The sequence below is a fragment of the Pelophylax lessonae genome, assembly GCF_965119305.1.
Source record: "Pelophylax lessonae genome assembly, chromosome: 4".
Classification (NCBI taxonomy): domain Eukaryota; kingdom Metazoa; phylum Chordata; class Amphibia; order Anura; family Ranidae; genus Pelophylax; species Pelophylax lessonae.
In genome coordinates, this window is record NC_138771.1 from 216,213,145 (window position 1) to 216,230,423 (window position 17,279).

The 17,279-nt window shown below is 46.0% G+C and overlaps 1 protein-coding gene across 3 annotated transcripts in view; it reads left to right on the top strand.

Moving 5' to 3' along the window:
- ZNF800 (zinc finger protein 800) overlaps positions 1-17,279 on the top strand; it is a 124,216-nt gene that overhangs the window by 70,757 nt on the left and 36,180 nt on the right. For all 3 annotated transcript variants that reach the window (XM_082254771.1, XM_082254769.1, XM_082254770.1), the window contains one exon: positions 8,015-8,110. In XM_082254771.1, coding sequence (XP_082110897.1) covers positions 8,015-8,110 — 96 coding nt within the window. The remainder of the gene's footprint in view (positions 1-8,014; positions 8,111-17,279) is intronic.

Sequence of the window (17,279 nt, forward strand, 5' to 3'; positions counted from 1 at the left end):
GTGGGGGAAACCGGAGGTGGATCTGTTTTGCGTCTCGCCTCAACAGGAAAATTCAAAGGTTTGTGGCCAGGTCTCGGGATCCTCTAGCCGACGCAACAGACGCTCTGGTGGCTCTTTGGTCGGTATCGCCTGTTATATGCCTTCGCTCCGCTCGTACTTCTCCTGAGGTTTCTTCGCCGGGTGGCGATGGAAGGCATTCCGGTCATTCTGGTGGCTCCAGACTGGCCTCTGCGGTCTTGGTACGCAGAACTGGTGAAAATGATTTGCGGGAAGATCTACCTCAGGAACGATCTTCCATCCTGCTTTACGGTTGCTGGCTTTAATGGCTTGGCTGTTGAAAGCAAGGTGTTGAGGGATAGAGGTCTCTGATTCAGTGATTCCTACCCTTTTGAAGGCCAGGAAATCGACCTCTAGGAATATCTATCATCATACGTGGAAATCGTACATTTCATGGTGTGAATCCCTGCAGCTACACCCTCGCTCTTTTTCGATAGCTAGGGTTCTGGCCTTTTTGCAAAAAGGGGTTGAGCAGCGCTTGGCGTTGGACTATCAAAGGCCTTTTTACTTCCAACGTCCGTTGGCTACTCATTTTCACACCTTCATTCAGGGGGTGCGTCATCTGGCCCCTCCAAGTAGATCCCCGTTGCCTCCGTGGGATCTTAATCTGTTTTTTGTCTGTTCTTCAAAAGCCTCCTTTTGAGAATATTAGGGAGATTTCCCTGCTTTCTTTGTCGCAAAAGGTTACCTTCCTAGTGGCTATCACTTCTGCCTGCAGAGTCTCGGAGTTGGCGGTGTTGTCCTGTCCACCTTATTTGGTGGTCCACCAGGATAAAGTGGTCCTTCGACCCTATTCCGTCTTTTCTTCCTAATCCGTCTTTTCTTCCTAAGGTGGTGTCGGATTTTCACCTGAATGAAGACATTGTGTTGCCTTCCTTATGTCCTAAGCCTAAACATCACAAAGAAGTTGCCTTGCACTCTCTGGATGTGGTTTGGGCGATAAGAGTTTATCTGACGGTTACTGAGTCCTTCAGGAAGTTGAACTCTTTGTCCTTCCGGACAGTGCTCGTAAAGGTTTGGCTGAGTCCGCTGCGACCATTTCGAGATGTACCAGGCACACGCTGCAGTCCGTGCTAAACTGCTAGAAAAAAAGCTAGACAGTGGATTGGAATCAGTGGACTACTGCTGCAGTAGTGCGCCACTCACTGCTGCTATATTTTAAATCGCTACTGCAGTCACTGTAGTAGTGATTTAAAATTATTGCAGTGAGTGAGTGTACTACTGCAGCAGTAGTCCACTGACTCCCCACTGTCAGTCGCCCGCTATTGGCTCACAAGCCGGTCACAGGCTAGTGACATATATATACGTCACTTTGCCTGGCCGGGGCTGACCGCCGCAGTATATCTACTTGTGGCGGTCGGCAAGTGGTTAACATTCTGACCGTGTGATACTGAAGTCTAAAGCAACCTAATGCAGTGTTCCAGCTGGGGAAAAAAATTAAAAGTCAGTAGCTACAAATACTGTAGCTGCTGACTTTTAATATATAGACACTTGCCTGTCCAGGGAGCCTGCGATGTCAGCACCCCAGCCGATTTTTGAATCCGCAGCCACTGCCATTCGTTCTACGGGAAACCGACAGTGAAGCCAGTTCACTACTGCCCATGTGTAAAGTGCTCTGCACATTCTAATTGGCTCGGCAGCGAGGGAAGGGGCCAAACCTTCGAGAGATGGAGCCGTCTCCCAGAAGTGGGGAGGGGGGTACTTGTTAAAAACGGGTACCCCCCCTTAAAAGTAGCCAAATGTGACACCGGAGGGGGTGAAGAAAGGAAGCAGATGAGCGGAAGTTCCACTTTTGGGTGGAACTCCGCTTTACCTTTTAATCAAGTCAGTTTCTCAGTACTTTCAAGGTATTAAAAGAAGCATTTGCTCACCTCACTGAGGGTAAATCTAAAGCTTTTTTAAAGGAGAAAAAAAAAAAAAAACACAGGCTTGGTGATGGGCAGTAATATGCAAGTGTAGTTCTAAAGTGCAGCATAAAATGGAACTTCAGTCAGAAAACTAAGTCCTGCTCAATCACCTCACGTTGACTTCTTTTGCAGGTATAGCTATGTAAAACATTAAAAATAAGTGTCTATACTGTTTAAAATCCTGTTATACACTGTCTCACCCTGCTCTGCCCATGCTCAGTTGCTCTCTTATTTTTACGCACTGCTGAGTTTGTAGAGGCCGATCTGCTGACAGCCTTAAAGCGGAATTAAACCCTCATATCCTTTACAACATGGTTAATCAAACCGCGGCCCTCCAGCTGTTGCAGAACTTCAAGTCCCATCATGCCTCTGAATTTGGGAGTTATGCTTGTAACGGTCAGCTTGCAATTCCTCATGGGACTTTTAGTTCCGCAACAGCTGGAGGACCACGGGTTGAGCACCCATGCTTTACCAAGGAAGCTGCTTCTGTTTGGTCCGCAACTACCATGGTGCTGCACATGTAATCCGTTATGACACCAGCCATTTTATGGTTAGACACTTTGGTTGAGGATACAAGAAAATATAGCAGTTGGCAATCCCAGCATTTCAGGACTGTAACTGGTTTTTGAAACGGTTAAATTTAGTTCCGCTTTATCATTTACTCCTGTTAAAAGGGCTCTGAGCTTCAGCAAAATGGCAGGCAATTTACAGCACACATTTTCTAGCATAATTATTAAAGTGTCATTAAACCCACATCATAAAAAAAAACTATCAATAAATGGTTTATTACATGGGATCAGCCCTTTAGATGCTTGGTGTCGTCCAGGGATTGTCTTATACAATACATGATTCTCCATCAGGTGTATTATATGCTGGCCTGGATCGCTGGAATGTATGCCTCGGGCTCCGTGGAGTGCTGGCGGTGTCGGAATGCTCCATCAGATTTCGGGCATGTTTTTTGGCACTGTTTGCTCATACAGAGGTTCTTGCAGGGGGTGGTTGGGACTCTGGTGGAGGTCACCACTTTAAAGGTGCTGTTGACGCTGACCGCATGTATGTTGGATTTGGTGGAGGAACTGGCACCCCTGAGAGCACAAAGAACCTTGTTGTCGATTACCTATGCGCGTAAGGCTATTCTTCTGCATTGGAGGAAGGCTGAAGCGCCATCGAATGAATACTGGAAATCTCTTGTGAACAAGATTTTACCCTTTTACAAAGCAACGTATCTGAATAGAGGATGTGTTTAAGAAGTTTCAGAAAGTATGGCAGGGTTGGACTGAGAGCTCATCCACTCTTCTCTGAGGTGGTTGTGGTCCGCCGCCGCTGTGGGTGGTGGTCCCCTTAGAGGGGTGGCTTGTGGTCCCCTAATGTATGAAACCATGTTCATTGTAAGTTTTTATGTTTGTTTAGCAGAAGATGAGTAGAGGTGCAGCGGTGGGGGAAGCTGGTCCATGATCCTGAGTAAGAGTCTGTATGGGAGAGACACCGCCACACTGATTTTTTTTCTTTTTCTTTCTTTTTTTTTTTTTTCCCTGGAAGATACTCCTTTGCACTTTTCTATAAGTGTTGTCACACTTGGACATTGCACTGAGGTTGGGGGGTTTGGGGGTGGTGGTTTGTTTTTTGTGATTTCTTTTCTGCTTGTGTGTTTACAGTAAGCAATCAAAATAATTTTTCCAAAAAAATAAATGGTGTATTACATGTTGTTCATACATACAAATCACTGAATTTGTTTTCTGTATTCTTCAAAAAACCTGATTGATCCTGGTGCCCTCTATCGCCACCTTCTGTTCATGTCCCCAATTGAGCTAGGGACTTAGCAGCTGTAGTGGCAACTCTGCATATGCTCAATTTTCAGGGAGATTCTATGCTGAGAATTTCCTTGTGATCACATCTGAGCAGCCCTTTTGACTATAGAGTCACACATGTTGGCGTGTTCACAGTGGTAAATGACAGCTCCCCTCCTTCGCCATTCCCCCTAATCAGCTAAACACAATGGGGTGGGAAATTACATGTAGATTAATGGAGGTTTCACCTCCCTCTTTCTAAGGCCCTTTCACAAAGGCTTTCCGATCAGGACCGCCTGTCAGTTTTTCAGGCTGACCTGATCGGATGCTCCATGCACCCCTATGGGGCAGCTGATGTCAGCAGTGACATGTCTGCTGACACCCGCTGCACATGTCGCATGATGTGTACAAATCAATGGTTCCCTAATGAGAGCGGTCTTAACTCGTTCAACACAAGTCCGTCCGACTTTGAAAATGCTTCCTGCACTACTTTGGTCCATTTCAGCTCATTCAACATCATTGAAGTCAGATCAAAGTCAGATCCTCGTCCTAACCATCGGACTTGTGACATCCAAAATGATAATTACAGCAGCAGGAAAATAAATTTTGTCACACTGGGATTATTGTTTTATTTGGTCAAGGGACAAGTCAGACTATCTCCAAGTCGGAGCAAAATCGTATCGTGTTCAAGTCAGATGGAAGTAGGACCAATGTCACAGGGCAAAGTCGGGTCGACAGTCGTACAATAGTTATGTCATACCAGTGTGAACCCGGCCTTAAAGATATTTATAAAGCAGTGTATGTGATTTTTCACAAAGCATTTAGGCTCCGTTCCCACTGCTGCGACGGCAAAGTCGTACGACGTTGCCTGGGACTTTGCCCTGCGATTTCCTTCCGACTTGGATGCTATTTAGAAGCCTGTACAAGGGCTAAAAATCACACCCAAGTTGGACCAAAGTAGGGCGTGAACCTTTTCTAAAATCGGAGCGACTTGTGTAGCATCAGTTTAGACCGCTCTCATAAGGAAACATTGAATTTGACATATCAAGCGACTTGGGGTCTCGCAAGTCGGATTCCATGTCGCATCAGTGTGAACCAAACCTTACTACTTTGTGATTAATCGATCACTGTCTTTCTTTTTTACTTGCAGTAAATTGTTGGTGAATGCTAGATGCAGTGCTTTATAAATATGCCCCTTTGTGTTTAGCAGAGCAGCCAGTGTAAGGAGAAAGTGTACATTTTCTGATAAAACGTATATTATTTTACTTGCTTTGTGCAGTTCATTTTTCCACACCTTAAAAAAATTTGGTGTATGCTTGCCGCCATTCTCTCTCTTCTCTATTTTGTTATGAAAAAGGGGTCATCTGTGGTTTGTTTAGAAGTCTAGTTTTGCTTACCTGTTGCATGCCATTGTACTTGAATAGAAAATCATTGCTGATGTGTCATAGCATACAGGTGGTTTCCTGTTTTTTTATTTCATTTTCTTGAGTAATCCTCTTTTTAAACTAGTCTCTCACAAGTATTTTTTGGCTGTAATTTATTTATTCTATTGAAAATGGTGTACTAAAAGCCTAAAGAGCAACTTTATGTAATATGCTCAGTTAATGAACTTGTAATAGAGTCTAGGAAACAATACAGCTGTGTCAATTTACCTTTATTTTGCAAAGCGAATACCTAAATAGATGAAGATCCAGCTGCCTCCTAAAATAGTTTAAACCTTTCAGTCTTCTTAACCACTTAAGCCCCAGAAGATTTTACCCCGTTCCTGACCAGGGCCTATTTTGCGATTCGGCACTGCGTGACTTTAACGGACCAATTGCGCGGTTGTGCGACGCTGTACCCAAATGAAATTGACGTCCTTTTTTTCCCCACAAACAGAGCTTTCTTTTGGTGGTATTTGATCACCTGTGCGGTTTTTTTTTTTTTTTTTTTTTTTTTTTTTTTTTTGGGATTGCGACAGGTAGATCTCTTGACTGACATTTTTTACACTTTTGGGGGTACCAGTGACATTACTACAGTAATCAGTGCTATACATATGCACTGTTACTGTAAAAATTACACTGGCAGGGAAGGGGTTAACTTTATTGGAGAGGGAGGGGTTAAGTGTGTCCCTAGGGGCGTGCTTCTAACTCTGATTGGATGTGGCTGTGTGTGTAACAGCAGAGATCAACGGTCCTACATAGCAGGACCGTATGATCTGTGCTTTTAAACAGGGGAGAGTGACAGGCGGCTGTGTTTACATTGGACGCCTGCCTTTCTCCCTCTCTACCGACGATCGCGAGTGACCGGCGGACATCTGGTCCGCCGGTCACACACGTGGGCTGCTTAGGGAACGAGCGGGGGTGGGAGCGCGCCTCAGGCGACGCGCGCTCGCCCCCTATTGGCTCACAGGCTAGTGATGTACCGGTACGTCACTTTGCCTGTGAGGGGCTGACCGCCACCGTATATAGTCGGGCGGCGGTCGGCAAGTGGTTAAGGTAACATCTTAGACTACAACTAGTTCCTCAGCAACTACAAGACCGTCTTTAGTAGCCTTTTGTATTCAATTAGCCACAGAACCACAAGCATGGTGACTGGAAGTACATGATGGAACTTCTGTTTTACCAATGCCTAAAAGGAAATCTTTTCTGCTCCTCTGTTACCCTGAGAGAGACCGGTTTGAAAACCCATCATAGTTTCCTCCCACTGCTTGCCATTAAACTGGCATTTACTTTGTACCAGTAAATCAAGCCAACATTTGCTATTCTCGTAAAAAAAAACACTTAAACTTTGCAGCACACACAGTTTGGTACCTGCCACTGAGGTAAGGAGCACAATATTTATGGCACATTGGTTGCCAACCACACGCTTAAGGGGTTGTTTTATGGAGTGCATAAGAGTTTTTAGCTTTACTTTTTAGCAGTCAAATGGAAATAATTTTAAGGCCATGTAGAAGCTCCTTAGAGGGCAATGGGGGCTTCGAACTGTGGGAAACGCTGTGCTTGGGTCTTTCTTTTTTTCTTTTTTCTTTTTCTTTCTTTCTCAAGAATTTCAACAAGTGTGCTGCATCCACATGTCCGATAAAGAGCGGAAAGTGTAGAAGAGAATAGGGGGTCGCTTTCTATAGTCAATTTTTTTGGATTTCAAAATTACAGGAACAGTCAGGGGTAGAAAATGGAGGTTGTAGGTTGTATTTTTCTGTTAACGCATAGACTTTTTTTATTATGTGTAATTAAGATTTTATTAAACGTATTAGTGGGAAACCTACAGCTTACAGGTAATATCACGTATTTTTAGAATCCCTATAATGTGTACATATTCCAGTTACAAAGACTGTTAACAAACGGTAGGTATCATGTGAATGTCTTGTGCTCGTTTTTAGTTGTGCTTTATAGTTGTCATGCATGGTGCTTTAGAAAATGTAGATAAATACTTTCAAACTTATTCATTTTAGTCCTGGAGACAGCACTAAAACTGCATACAAGGTGGTACATGACCCCCCACCAAAATCCATGCCTTCATCACTATCCCTGCTCATTGTTCCAGGAGTTGCCTAGACATAGGGCACTTTTGTCCATACCTTTTTTGCAAAAAAGTTGCAAAAAATGACACCCTTTATGACAACTGATCACATACAAAACTGCCTGTATAGCAGGTTTTCTGATTACTCTTACTTTGCCAAATGTGCCTCTTGTTTGACGCTATCCCTGATGTACCCCACCCCAAACCCATGAGAGACTGTTATATACTTTTATTTAGTGTAGCTCAATGGGTTTTGGCTCTACATTGGCGTTCCTCCGAAACCCCTTGGGCCCAGGTTATGCCTATGATGGCGATAATCAAATTAAAGGAGAATATTTATCACACTATCCATGATTTCATGGTATTATTTAATAATGCATGGGACTATTGAAACCTCTGTTGAATGAAGTATCACTTAGCAATAACCCTTTCAGGTGTTTTACTCTAGGATACACTCTCTTATCAGATTTTATTTAATGTTTTCGTTTCTGGACAACTGGTAATACCTTTTGAAATTTTGGCCCCCCTACCGGCTCTATTTGTGTCAGTTTTGTCTTTTAGGATCTATTGTATGGCATTTTAATTTTGTTTGTATACTGTCTATTTTGCCTTTGTACCCATTTGCTCAATGTGCTCCAATTACCAGTCACCCTGTGTGATAATTCAAACAACGCTTTGTTAATGCGCGTTTTGACTCAATTTTATCTAATAAAATGATTTGTAAACACCAACTTATATTTTATGTTATTTTTGTTTTTACAGAATCGACGGTGGAACCTGGGGACCCACCATTGTTACAACAACCTGTACAGGTTTCCAAGTCTGGCATACTGCAAATTATTGAATGTTTTAGATCAGGTATGTCTTTTTAACCTAACATGGTAGATAGTGTATTACTGGTGGAAATAAGTGTTCCTTATGCCATCTTAATCAGTACAGAATGCAGACAAAGTATTCATACACCATGGGTTAAGCATACCCAGGCAGGGTCCCAAAGAACCATACCCCACTCTGAGTCCTCAGTTTTGTGCTACTATCAGAAGGTGATGGACCTTTTCTTCTCAGTGGAGACAATCACACTTGGCTTGTTTATTAATATGCTTTAATGTTCAGCTTTCTTCAATCAATCCTTACTGTCTTCTAATGCCAACATCGAAGCAGCGTATCTGGATAGGCTCAACCTCGGTAAAACCTTGGGAGCTGTACCTGGACTCCACGCTGTGGGGACGGCCTGTAATGTTTCTTAGGGCACTGGACCCTGCATGGTCTAACCTAGGCACTGCAACGTGTTAAGGTAGCTGCAGGGTGCTGTACCGATCCAGGGACATGGTCCATCTATATGGAAACCAGTCCCTGAAGATTCCTTCTGAGGTATGCTCACCTTGATGAATGAAGCCTGGACTTTATACAGTCCAGCAACATGAATAGGTAGGACGGGGTTATCCTGTGTTTGGCCGTTACTGTAAAACTGTTTTGGAATCTGTGTTTAGAAAAAAACTTTTCAAACTTGGCACTAAAACCCAAACACTCAGAGCTTAGTCTCCGGTGAATAACCAGGTGTTACTATCACACTACTGGTCAGACATTTTACTGCTTTCTGACATCTTGTTGACCTGGAAAAAGTATGCTGCTTCTTTGTTGCCCTTGCTGCCTGCTATGATGACTGGCTGTATACTATCCTTGCTGGTATGATGGGGCTCCTGAGGGTTCTTCCCTGTAAAATCATCCCCTGTAAGAGATGGGGGAGGGGGGGGGGAGTATTTCCCTGTTGTGGAGTATTCTGAGGGGCCCAGCGCTTCCTGATTCCTCTATCGTTAATTGACAGACGCAGCTTCACATCTTCTTGACCATTGGGTTATACGGGTATCAGGACAATATCCCCCCGGACATTATCCCCTGGGACAATATCCCCCCGGATAATATCCCCCCCCCCCAGGACAACATCCCCCGGACAATATCCCCCCGGAAAACATCCCCCTGGACATAGGGTTAGAGGGGGGATATTGTCTGGGGGGGGGATATTTGTCTGGGGGGATATTGTCCTAGAATCGGTTATACTATCCCCTACAGGAGTAGGACACTAGGCAGGTAAAAGCTTTACCAAGCCCATGGGGCTGTCCCTGCAGGCATAATCCCATACAGTCTGCTATAGCCCTCAGTTTTTCTGTCTAGTTTAGGAGTAGGACCTAGTTTCCTGCTGGGATTTCGGTCTTAGCTGTTATTTTAGCTGTTATATTTATATCTTCCATCCTGCTTTGGAGTCGCTGGCTTTAATGGTGTGGCTGTTGAAAGCCAGGTATTGAAGGATAGAGGTCTTTCTGATTCAGTGATTCCTACATTGCTGAAGGCCAGGAAGTCTACTTCCAGGAAGATCATCATCGTACATGGAAATCGTACATTTCATCGTGTGAATCTTTGAAGGTGCACCCTCGCTTGTTCCCGGTGGCTAGGGTTTTGGCTTTTCTTCAAAATGGTGTTGCACAGCGGTTGGCCTTGGGCACTATCAAAGGCCAAGTGTCGGCTTTGGCTGTGTTTTTCCGATGCCCTTTAGCTACGCATGCCCCGATTCGCACTTTTATTCAGGGCGTTCGCCACATGGCTCCCTTGGGACAATCCCTGCTACCTCCGTGGGATCTCAATTTGGTATTATCTGTTCTTGAAAAAAACCTCCATTTGAGAACATTAGGAGATTTCTCTGCTTAACGTGTCTCAGAAGGTTGCCTTTTTGGTAGCTTTTACTTCTGCCCGCAGAGTATCTGAGTTGGCGGCGTATCTGGTGGTCCACAGAGAAAAAGTGGTACTCCGACCTAATCAGTCTTTTGTTCCTAAGGTGGTTTCTGATTTTCATTTGAAGGAAGACCTTGTGCTGCCTTCACTTTGTCCTAATCCCAAGCATTCCAAGGAAATTACATTGCATTCTTTGGATGTGGTGCGAGCAATTAGTCTACCGGGCTGCTACTGAGTCGTTCAGAAAATCAGATGCTCTATTTGTCCTTACCGAAGGATCTCTTAAAGGATTGGCTGCAACCATATCTAGATGTATCAGACAGATGGTAGTTTAGGCTTATTTGCTGATGGGTAAGGTTCCTCCTATCCCTGTGAAGGCGCACTCTACTATGGCGCTGAGCGCTTCCAGGGCTTTTCGCCATCAGGCGTCAGTGATGCAAGTTTGCAAGGTGGCGACTTGGTCGTCATTGCACACATTCACAAAATTCTACAAAGTAGATGTGTTGGTATCTTTGGATGCCTCTTTTGACCGCAAGGTTTTGCAGGCTGCTGTCTAAAAGATGCATTTTTTTTTTCTTTGAGGGTGTATGTTTTTTCTGGGTGAGCTCCAGTTGTTCTTGTTGAGCTCTGTTACCTGGTTGGCTACATTTAAACTTGGGAGATTATGTTCTTTTACGTTCTTTTTTGCATTTTTTCCCACCCCTCATGCAAATACTGCATTGGGATGTCCAAATGGTCAAGAAGATATGAAGCTGCGTCTGTCAATGAACGATAGAGAAAACTGGATTTTTGACTTACCGTAAAATCCTTTTCTCTGAAGTTCATTGACAGATGCAGCACCCGCCCCTCTATTTATGAGTGGAATGGGGTTGTGGTCTTCTAAAACACTGCTTGCAACAAAACTGAGGGCTATAGCAGAATGTGTGGGGTTATGCCTGCAGGGACAGCCTCATAGGCGTGGTAAAGCTTTTTCCTCCCTAGTGTTCTACTCCTGTAGGGGGCAGTATAACCCAATGGTCAAGAAGATATGAAGCTGCGTCTGTCAATGAACTTTAGAGAAAAGGATTTTAAAGTAGAAGTCAAAAATCCATTTTTTTTTACACTTTGCTGAGGGATGGAAAGGCAGAGGGCTCACCTTGTCATTGCCCCCTGGGAATGAGAGTGGCTTCCCAAGGGGTGCTGAAGTAGGACTGTGGGTTTGTTCACTGTGTGAAATTGTACTAGGCCACAGCACTGAAGCTTTTTTTTTATCTTGCACTACATCTCATAGGGTAGGCCTTTTAGCCGAGGCCAGGGAAGTTTTTTTTTTTTTTTTTTACCAGGCTGCAAGGCCTAGCCATTGTCCACAGCACTGGCATTTTTTTTTTTTTTTTTTTACTGTCCACTCATGTTTTGTCCCTGCATTTTATGTGTCCTCTTTCCTTTAACTCACGGATGGTGATGTAGTGTACTCTGAAGTCTAGGGAGAGGTTGCATCGCCATAAGGTTCCTTCCTCCCCTGCCTTGCCCTATCAGGAGTCTTGTGCCTTGGGGGGCCAGGGAGCAGCCCATCCTCTTCAGGAGACCAAAGACGCACTCTGGTGTAGAGCTGCACGATTAATCGTAACAGAATCGAGATCGCGATTCACTCCCCCTGACGATCTTAACATGACACTTGCTCGATTCTTTACATAGCTGTGAGGGAGCAGCTGTCAAAAAAAAAAAAAAAAAAAAAAAAGCCTCCCGCAAAAGCCTATCCGCATTAGTCTCCCACTGAACTGTAAACACAATTGATTACATTGCATCTTTTCTTTCCCTCTGCCGGAGGAAGGAAGTTTAACCTCTTTCCTACACTTGTTGCTTGCAAGTTAAATCAGTTTATTTTTCTTAGAAAAGTAGTTAGAACCCCCAAACATTTTATATAATTTTTTTTTAGCAGAGACCCTGCAGAATAAAATGGTGATTGTTGTAAATTTTTATGTCACACTGTATTTGCGCAGCAGTCTTTCAAACGCAATTAATACACTTTAATGAATAAAAAAATAAAACAAAACCGTAAAGTTATCCCAATTTTTTTTTATAATGTAAAAGATGTTACACAGAGAATCGTGATCTTTATTCCAAGCAAAAAAATCGTGATTCTCATTTTGGCCAGAATCGTGCAGCTCTACTCTGGTGCACTTTTTTTGTGTGTGTGTTCACATGCACTCTTTGTGGTTCACTTTGGTGTTTGGTTTTTGCATGGGCTTGGGGGTGGGGAAAAAGTATGTCCTTTCTCTCGACCTATCCATGCTCCTGTCCAGCCAAGCACTGCATTCCCAAGCTTGGTGGATATCCAGCCAAGCCTTAACAATGGACAAGGCTTTTCTTCCTAATCACTGGAAAGTGATAACCACAGATGTCAGTTTTTCAAGCTCGGGAGGAGCGTTCAGTCCCTCACAGTTCCAGGAGCATTGATCACTGGTGGAAGGTAACATCCTGGAGTTCAGAGCAATAAGGATGACTGAAACACTAAACACCATTTCTCTATCGTTCATCGACAGACACAGCTCCATATCTTCATTACCATTGGTTATGCTCCTCCAATCAGGAATAGGCACTAGGCAGGAAAAAAGTTTACCACGCCCATGGGGGCTGTCCCTGCAGGCATAACCCCACACACTCTGCTTCAGATTGCAGTGTGTTTCTGCCTAGTGTTAGGAATAGGACCTGGCTCCCTGCTGGGACTTTGGTCTTGGCTATAAATAGGGAATTTTTATTATTTTATTATTTATTTTTTTTTTTTATTCTCACTAGTTAGTTCCTGGAGAACTGCAAGCAACAGCCGGCTGTGGTTTCGGAGTGGATAATCTAGATCCTTAAGGTATCCCAGCCTGGCCAGCAAGCGTGAGCAGGTTATAGTCCAGAACTAGGCCTCGCTACGACAGTGCCCCGACGGATAGGGACGAGCCTGCGAGTGAAATATCTTGTGGGGACGCGATCGACCTGGAACGCCCTGAGTCATGGCGCACCCCCATCCCGGGTGGGAGGTGGTCTGTTTTGGAGTGGCACCCACCTGGTATCGTGATATGGTGAAGAATTGTCCCCCCAAAACCTCTAGCGGTCTCGGGCAGATGTGGGCCGTATCCCTGGAATGGTGGGACCCTTGGGGCTCCCTTGGTTCCCCTGGCCTCTCGGGGGGACTAGGCCCAAACCCCTCAGTTTTTTCCTCTACCCTGTGCACGTTCCTACCTTGGGGGGTTGAAATATTGCGGCCACTGTGGCGCCTTTTTGATGGGGGTGGTTGGTCCTGGTGGGGGTCCCTTTCTAGGGACCCCTTTTGGGAGTCCTAGAGACCGCATGGCACGCCGTGGGGGCCACCATTTTGCTATGGATAAATGCGTTCTTTCTCGATCGTCCATCGACAAGACGCAGCCTCATCTACATGAGCTGAGTGGGTTTATGCTCCTCCCATCAGGAGTAGTCTAGGCATCAAAAACTGACTACACGCATCCGGGGGGCTGTCTCTCTCGGCATAAACCCCCACTGCATGACTCAGCACATCAGTTTGTTTCTGCCTAGAGAAGGAGTAGGACCTAGGTTTCCTGCTGGGACCATGGTCTCAGTTTTTTTTATTCTTTTCAGAATATTTTCTTTTATTTCTCTTTACTCACTTGCTAGCTAGTGTTCAGGGAAGAATTTTCCTGGTGATCTACAAGCAACGATGCTGTCTGGGGCTTCGTACTTAATAATCTAGATCCTTATGGTCCCCCCAGTCTGGCCTACGAGCGTGAGCAGGTTATAGTTTCGACCTAGGCCTAGCCACGATGGTGCCCCTGGTCCGGAGGGGGATGAGCCAGCGAGCAGATGCCTCGCCAGGATGCATCGACCTGGAACGCCCTGAGTCCGCAGCGCACTGGTTGGCAGCACCCCCACTTCTGGTGGGAGGCAGTCTGCCCAGAGTGGAGCCCACCCGGTTTATGGTATGGTGATTAAATGTGCCCCCCTTGCCCCTGCTGGCCTTGGGGGCATGTGGGCCCTCCTCTGGGGATAATAGGATTTGCGCCTCCCAGGAGATCCCCCTGGTGTGCCCGGTTTTGTGTGTCCTTCCCTTTCCCTGTGGAGACTGTGTGGAAGACTGTGTATCTGGAGTGCTCTGGCACTCTGGGGGGGGGGGTTAAAATGGTACCTTGGGCTTGCTTGTTGTCCCTGTTGTTCCTGAGGCCTGCATGTGTCGGACCCTAGCTGCATGGTAAGCTGTGTGCGCGCCACCATCTTAGATGTGGGCAATATATTTTTTCCCATAGATTGTATGGGGCAGCAATTTTCCTTGCAGCTTCCTATTACTTTGTATGGGCGTCCATCTTTGTGTAGCCTTTGTGCTGTACTCGGCAGTACTTCCCTATCAGGCGACATCACTTCCTGTGTGGTAATTTCCTGCTGCAGTGCAGAGGTCACTTCCTGCTTTTCTCTCATGCTGGGTGAATTCAGGAGGAAGAGTGTCTGAGGTGGTAATGTAATTGAGGGTCCCTGCGGGCATATTACTACACTTTTTTGATATCAGTTTGAGTTAAAGGGGTCCCCCTGCCAAAGGCTGCGCTTGGCTGTGGATATTGCGATCGGTGCTCTTAAAGTGACAGTGCTCCATTTTTTTTTTTTTTGCGATTTGCATTATGGAGCCCCAAGCTGGAATATCACCCTCAGACCCACTTTGTGCGACTCCCGGACAGTCCGGATCGCAGTTTCTGGCCTCGCTTTTCAGCTGCACTGGAAAGCCTAAAGTTGATTTAGTCCTGAATATAAAGTAAGAAAATTTTTAAGACAGTCCAATATAGCTGTATAAACAAATGATGAGTGCAATCAGTGCCAAGGTGCCACGAATCCCTTTGGGAATTCACTCACCAGAGCTGCTGGACCTTCTTGGAAGGTCAAATGAGCCTTATGATATATCCAATATACAGGACTCCTCCAAGGCAAATACACAAGTAGATCCCCTTCTTTTATGAAGGGACCAGCATAGTAAAGCCCGAATTAGAAGTTTATTAATTACTAAATTGAAATACTCACAAGGATAAAATATAGGTGCGCATGTAGGAATATATAATATCGCAGTTCAGCCGGTGTGCGTTCCACGGACTCCAGGAAGTGACGTCGTGGTTTACCGTACCTGGAAGTGCGTCGACGTATTTCGCCCGCCTACAAGGGCGTTTTCAAAGACCTTTCAAAGGGCAGCTGCAAAAATCTTTCCAATATATTTTTACACCATATTGCACTTATTTTGTTCCTAAGCGCGGGTTTAAATTCTACATTAAGCTTCTAAAAAAAGCCTTAGCTGATCTCCCCTTTTGGGGAGACAGGTTGTTTGGCGACTCATTGGATGAGTTGATCAAAGGACTGACTGGTGGGAAGAGTACTCTTCTTCCTCCCATGCTAAGTGTGGTCCCTCCTTTTTCTGCTCACAAATGTTTTTTTTGTGCCTCCGGGGTGCAAGAAAAAGGTAAGCCATTCAGAACTTCTGGAGGTGCTAAGAAGCCCTGGGGCAAGACCAAGACCGGTCAGTCCGGTGCTGCAGACAAGTCCTCTTCAGTATGAAGGGGCGCTCTCACTTGTCCCAGGGGTGGGGGGACGTTTGCGCTTCTTTCAGGAACCCTGGACTTCCTTCATTCAGGATGATTGGGTTCGCGACCTGGTTTGTTCCGGGTACAAGATCAAATTCCGGTCCCGGCACTCAAATCTTCACCTGTCTCCCAAGCGTTTGAAGGATCTGCGGGAGGCTGTGCGAGATCTCCTGGCTCAGGGGGTGATTGTTCCGGTTCCCCCGCAGGAATACAAACCTGTTCACTGTGCCCAGAAAAGAGGGCAAAGTGCGTCCAATCCTGGACCTCAAGGCTCTGAACTGCTTTGTGCGGGTGCAAAAGTTTAGAATGGAATCCATTCGGTGAGTGGTGGCATCTTTTGAATCGGGGATTTTCTGGCCTCCATCGATCTCAGATGCGCATCTCCACGTCCCCATATTCGAGGGACACCAGCGATTCCTCCGCTTCATGGTGGCAGAGGAGCATTTTCAATTTGTGCATTACCCTTTGGTCTCGCCTCGCTCCCAGAGTTTTTACCAAGGTCCTGGCACCTGTGCTGGCCTTGTTGCATCGCCGAGGTATTCCCATTGTGTGGTACCTGGACGATCTGTTGCGAGCAGGTTCTTATTCGAATCTGCTGGACAACATCTCCATCACCATCTCCATCACCAAGTTGCAAGGGGCGGTCAGGTTGCTGATGGAGACCGAGCAATCCTCCTTGCAGGTTTGCATGAGGGGCCTGGGTCTGATGGTCTCGACCTTTCGAAGTAGTCCCATTTGCTCAATCTCACATGAGACAGCTGCAGAAGGAGATTCTGTCCAGATGTAACAGAGATCCTCAGTCATTGGATCGGAAGATTCGGTTGAGCCATCTCACAAAGTTTGCTCTCTTGGTGGCTCCAGTCTGCCAAGGCAAGTCCTTCCTGCCATTGTTTTGGACGGTAATTACCACAGACGCCAGCCTATCGGGCTGGAGTGGAGTGCTGGGGAAGATCTGTGCCCAGGAAACTTGGGCGATAGAGTCTTCCTTACCGATCAATATCCTGGAACTGCGAGCAATCAAGCTCTGTCTGCTTCACTGGACGAGTTGGCTACGCGGCTCTCCGGTTCAGGTCCAGTCGAACCATGCCACAGCTGTGGCTTACATCAATCATCAAGGGGGCACCAGGAGTGCCCTGGCGGCCAAGGAAGTGGCCGAGATTCTGCTATGGGTGGAACACAATGTTCTGGCTCTTTCCACGGTCCACATCCCGGGTGTGGATAATTGGGAAGCGGATTACCTGAGTTGTAAGGTGTTGGATCAGGGGGAGTGGTCCCTGCATCCAGAGGTGTTTCATTTCCTGTGTGCCTGGTGGGGGACTCCAGAGATGGATCTGTTTGGGTCTCGCCTCAACAAGAAAGTTCAGAGGTTTGTGGCCAGGTCTCAGGATCCTCTAGCCAACGCCACAGACGCTCTGGTGACTCCTTGGAGTTGGTATCGCCTGATTCATGCCCCCCCCCCGCTTGTTCTCCTGCTGACGTTTCTTTGCCGAGTGACGATGGAAGGCATTACGGTCATTCTGTTGCCTCCAGACTGGCCTCAGTGGTCTTGGTACGCAGAACTGGTAAAAATGGTCGTGGATCCTCCGTGGCGTCTTCCTCTGTGGGGATGATCTTCTACCTCAAGGACCGATCTTCCATCCTGCTTTACGGTCGCTGGCTTTAACGGCTTGGCTGTTGAAAGCAAGATGTTGAGGGATAGAGGTGTCTCGGATTCGGTGAATCCT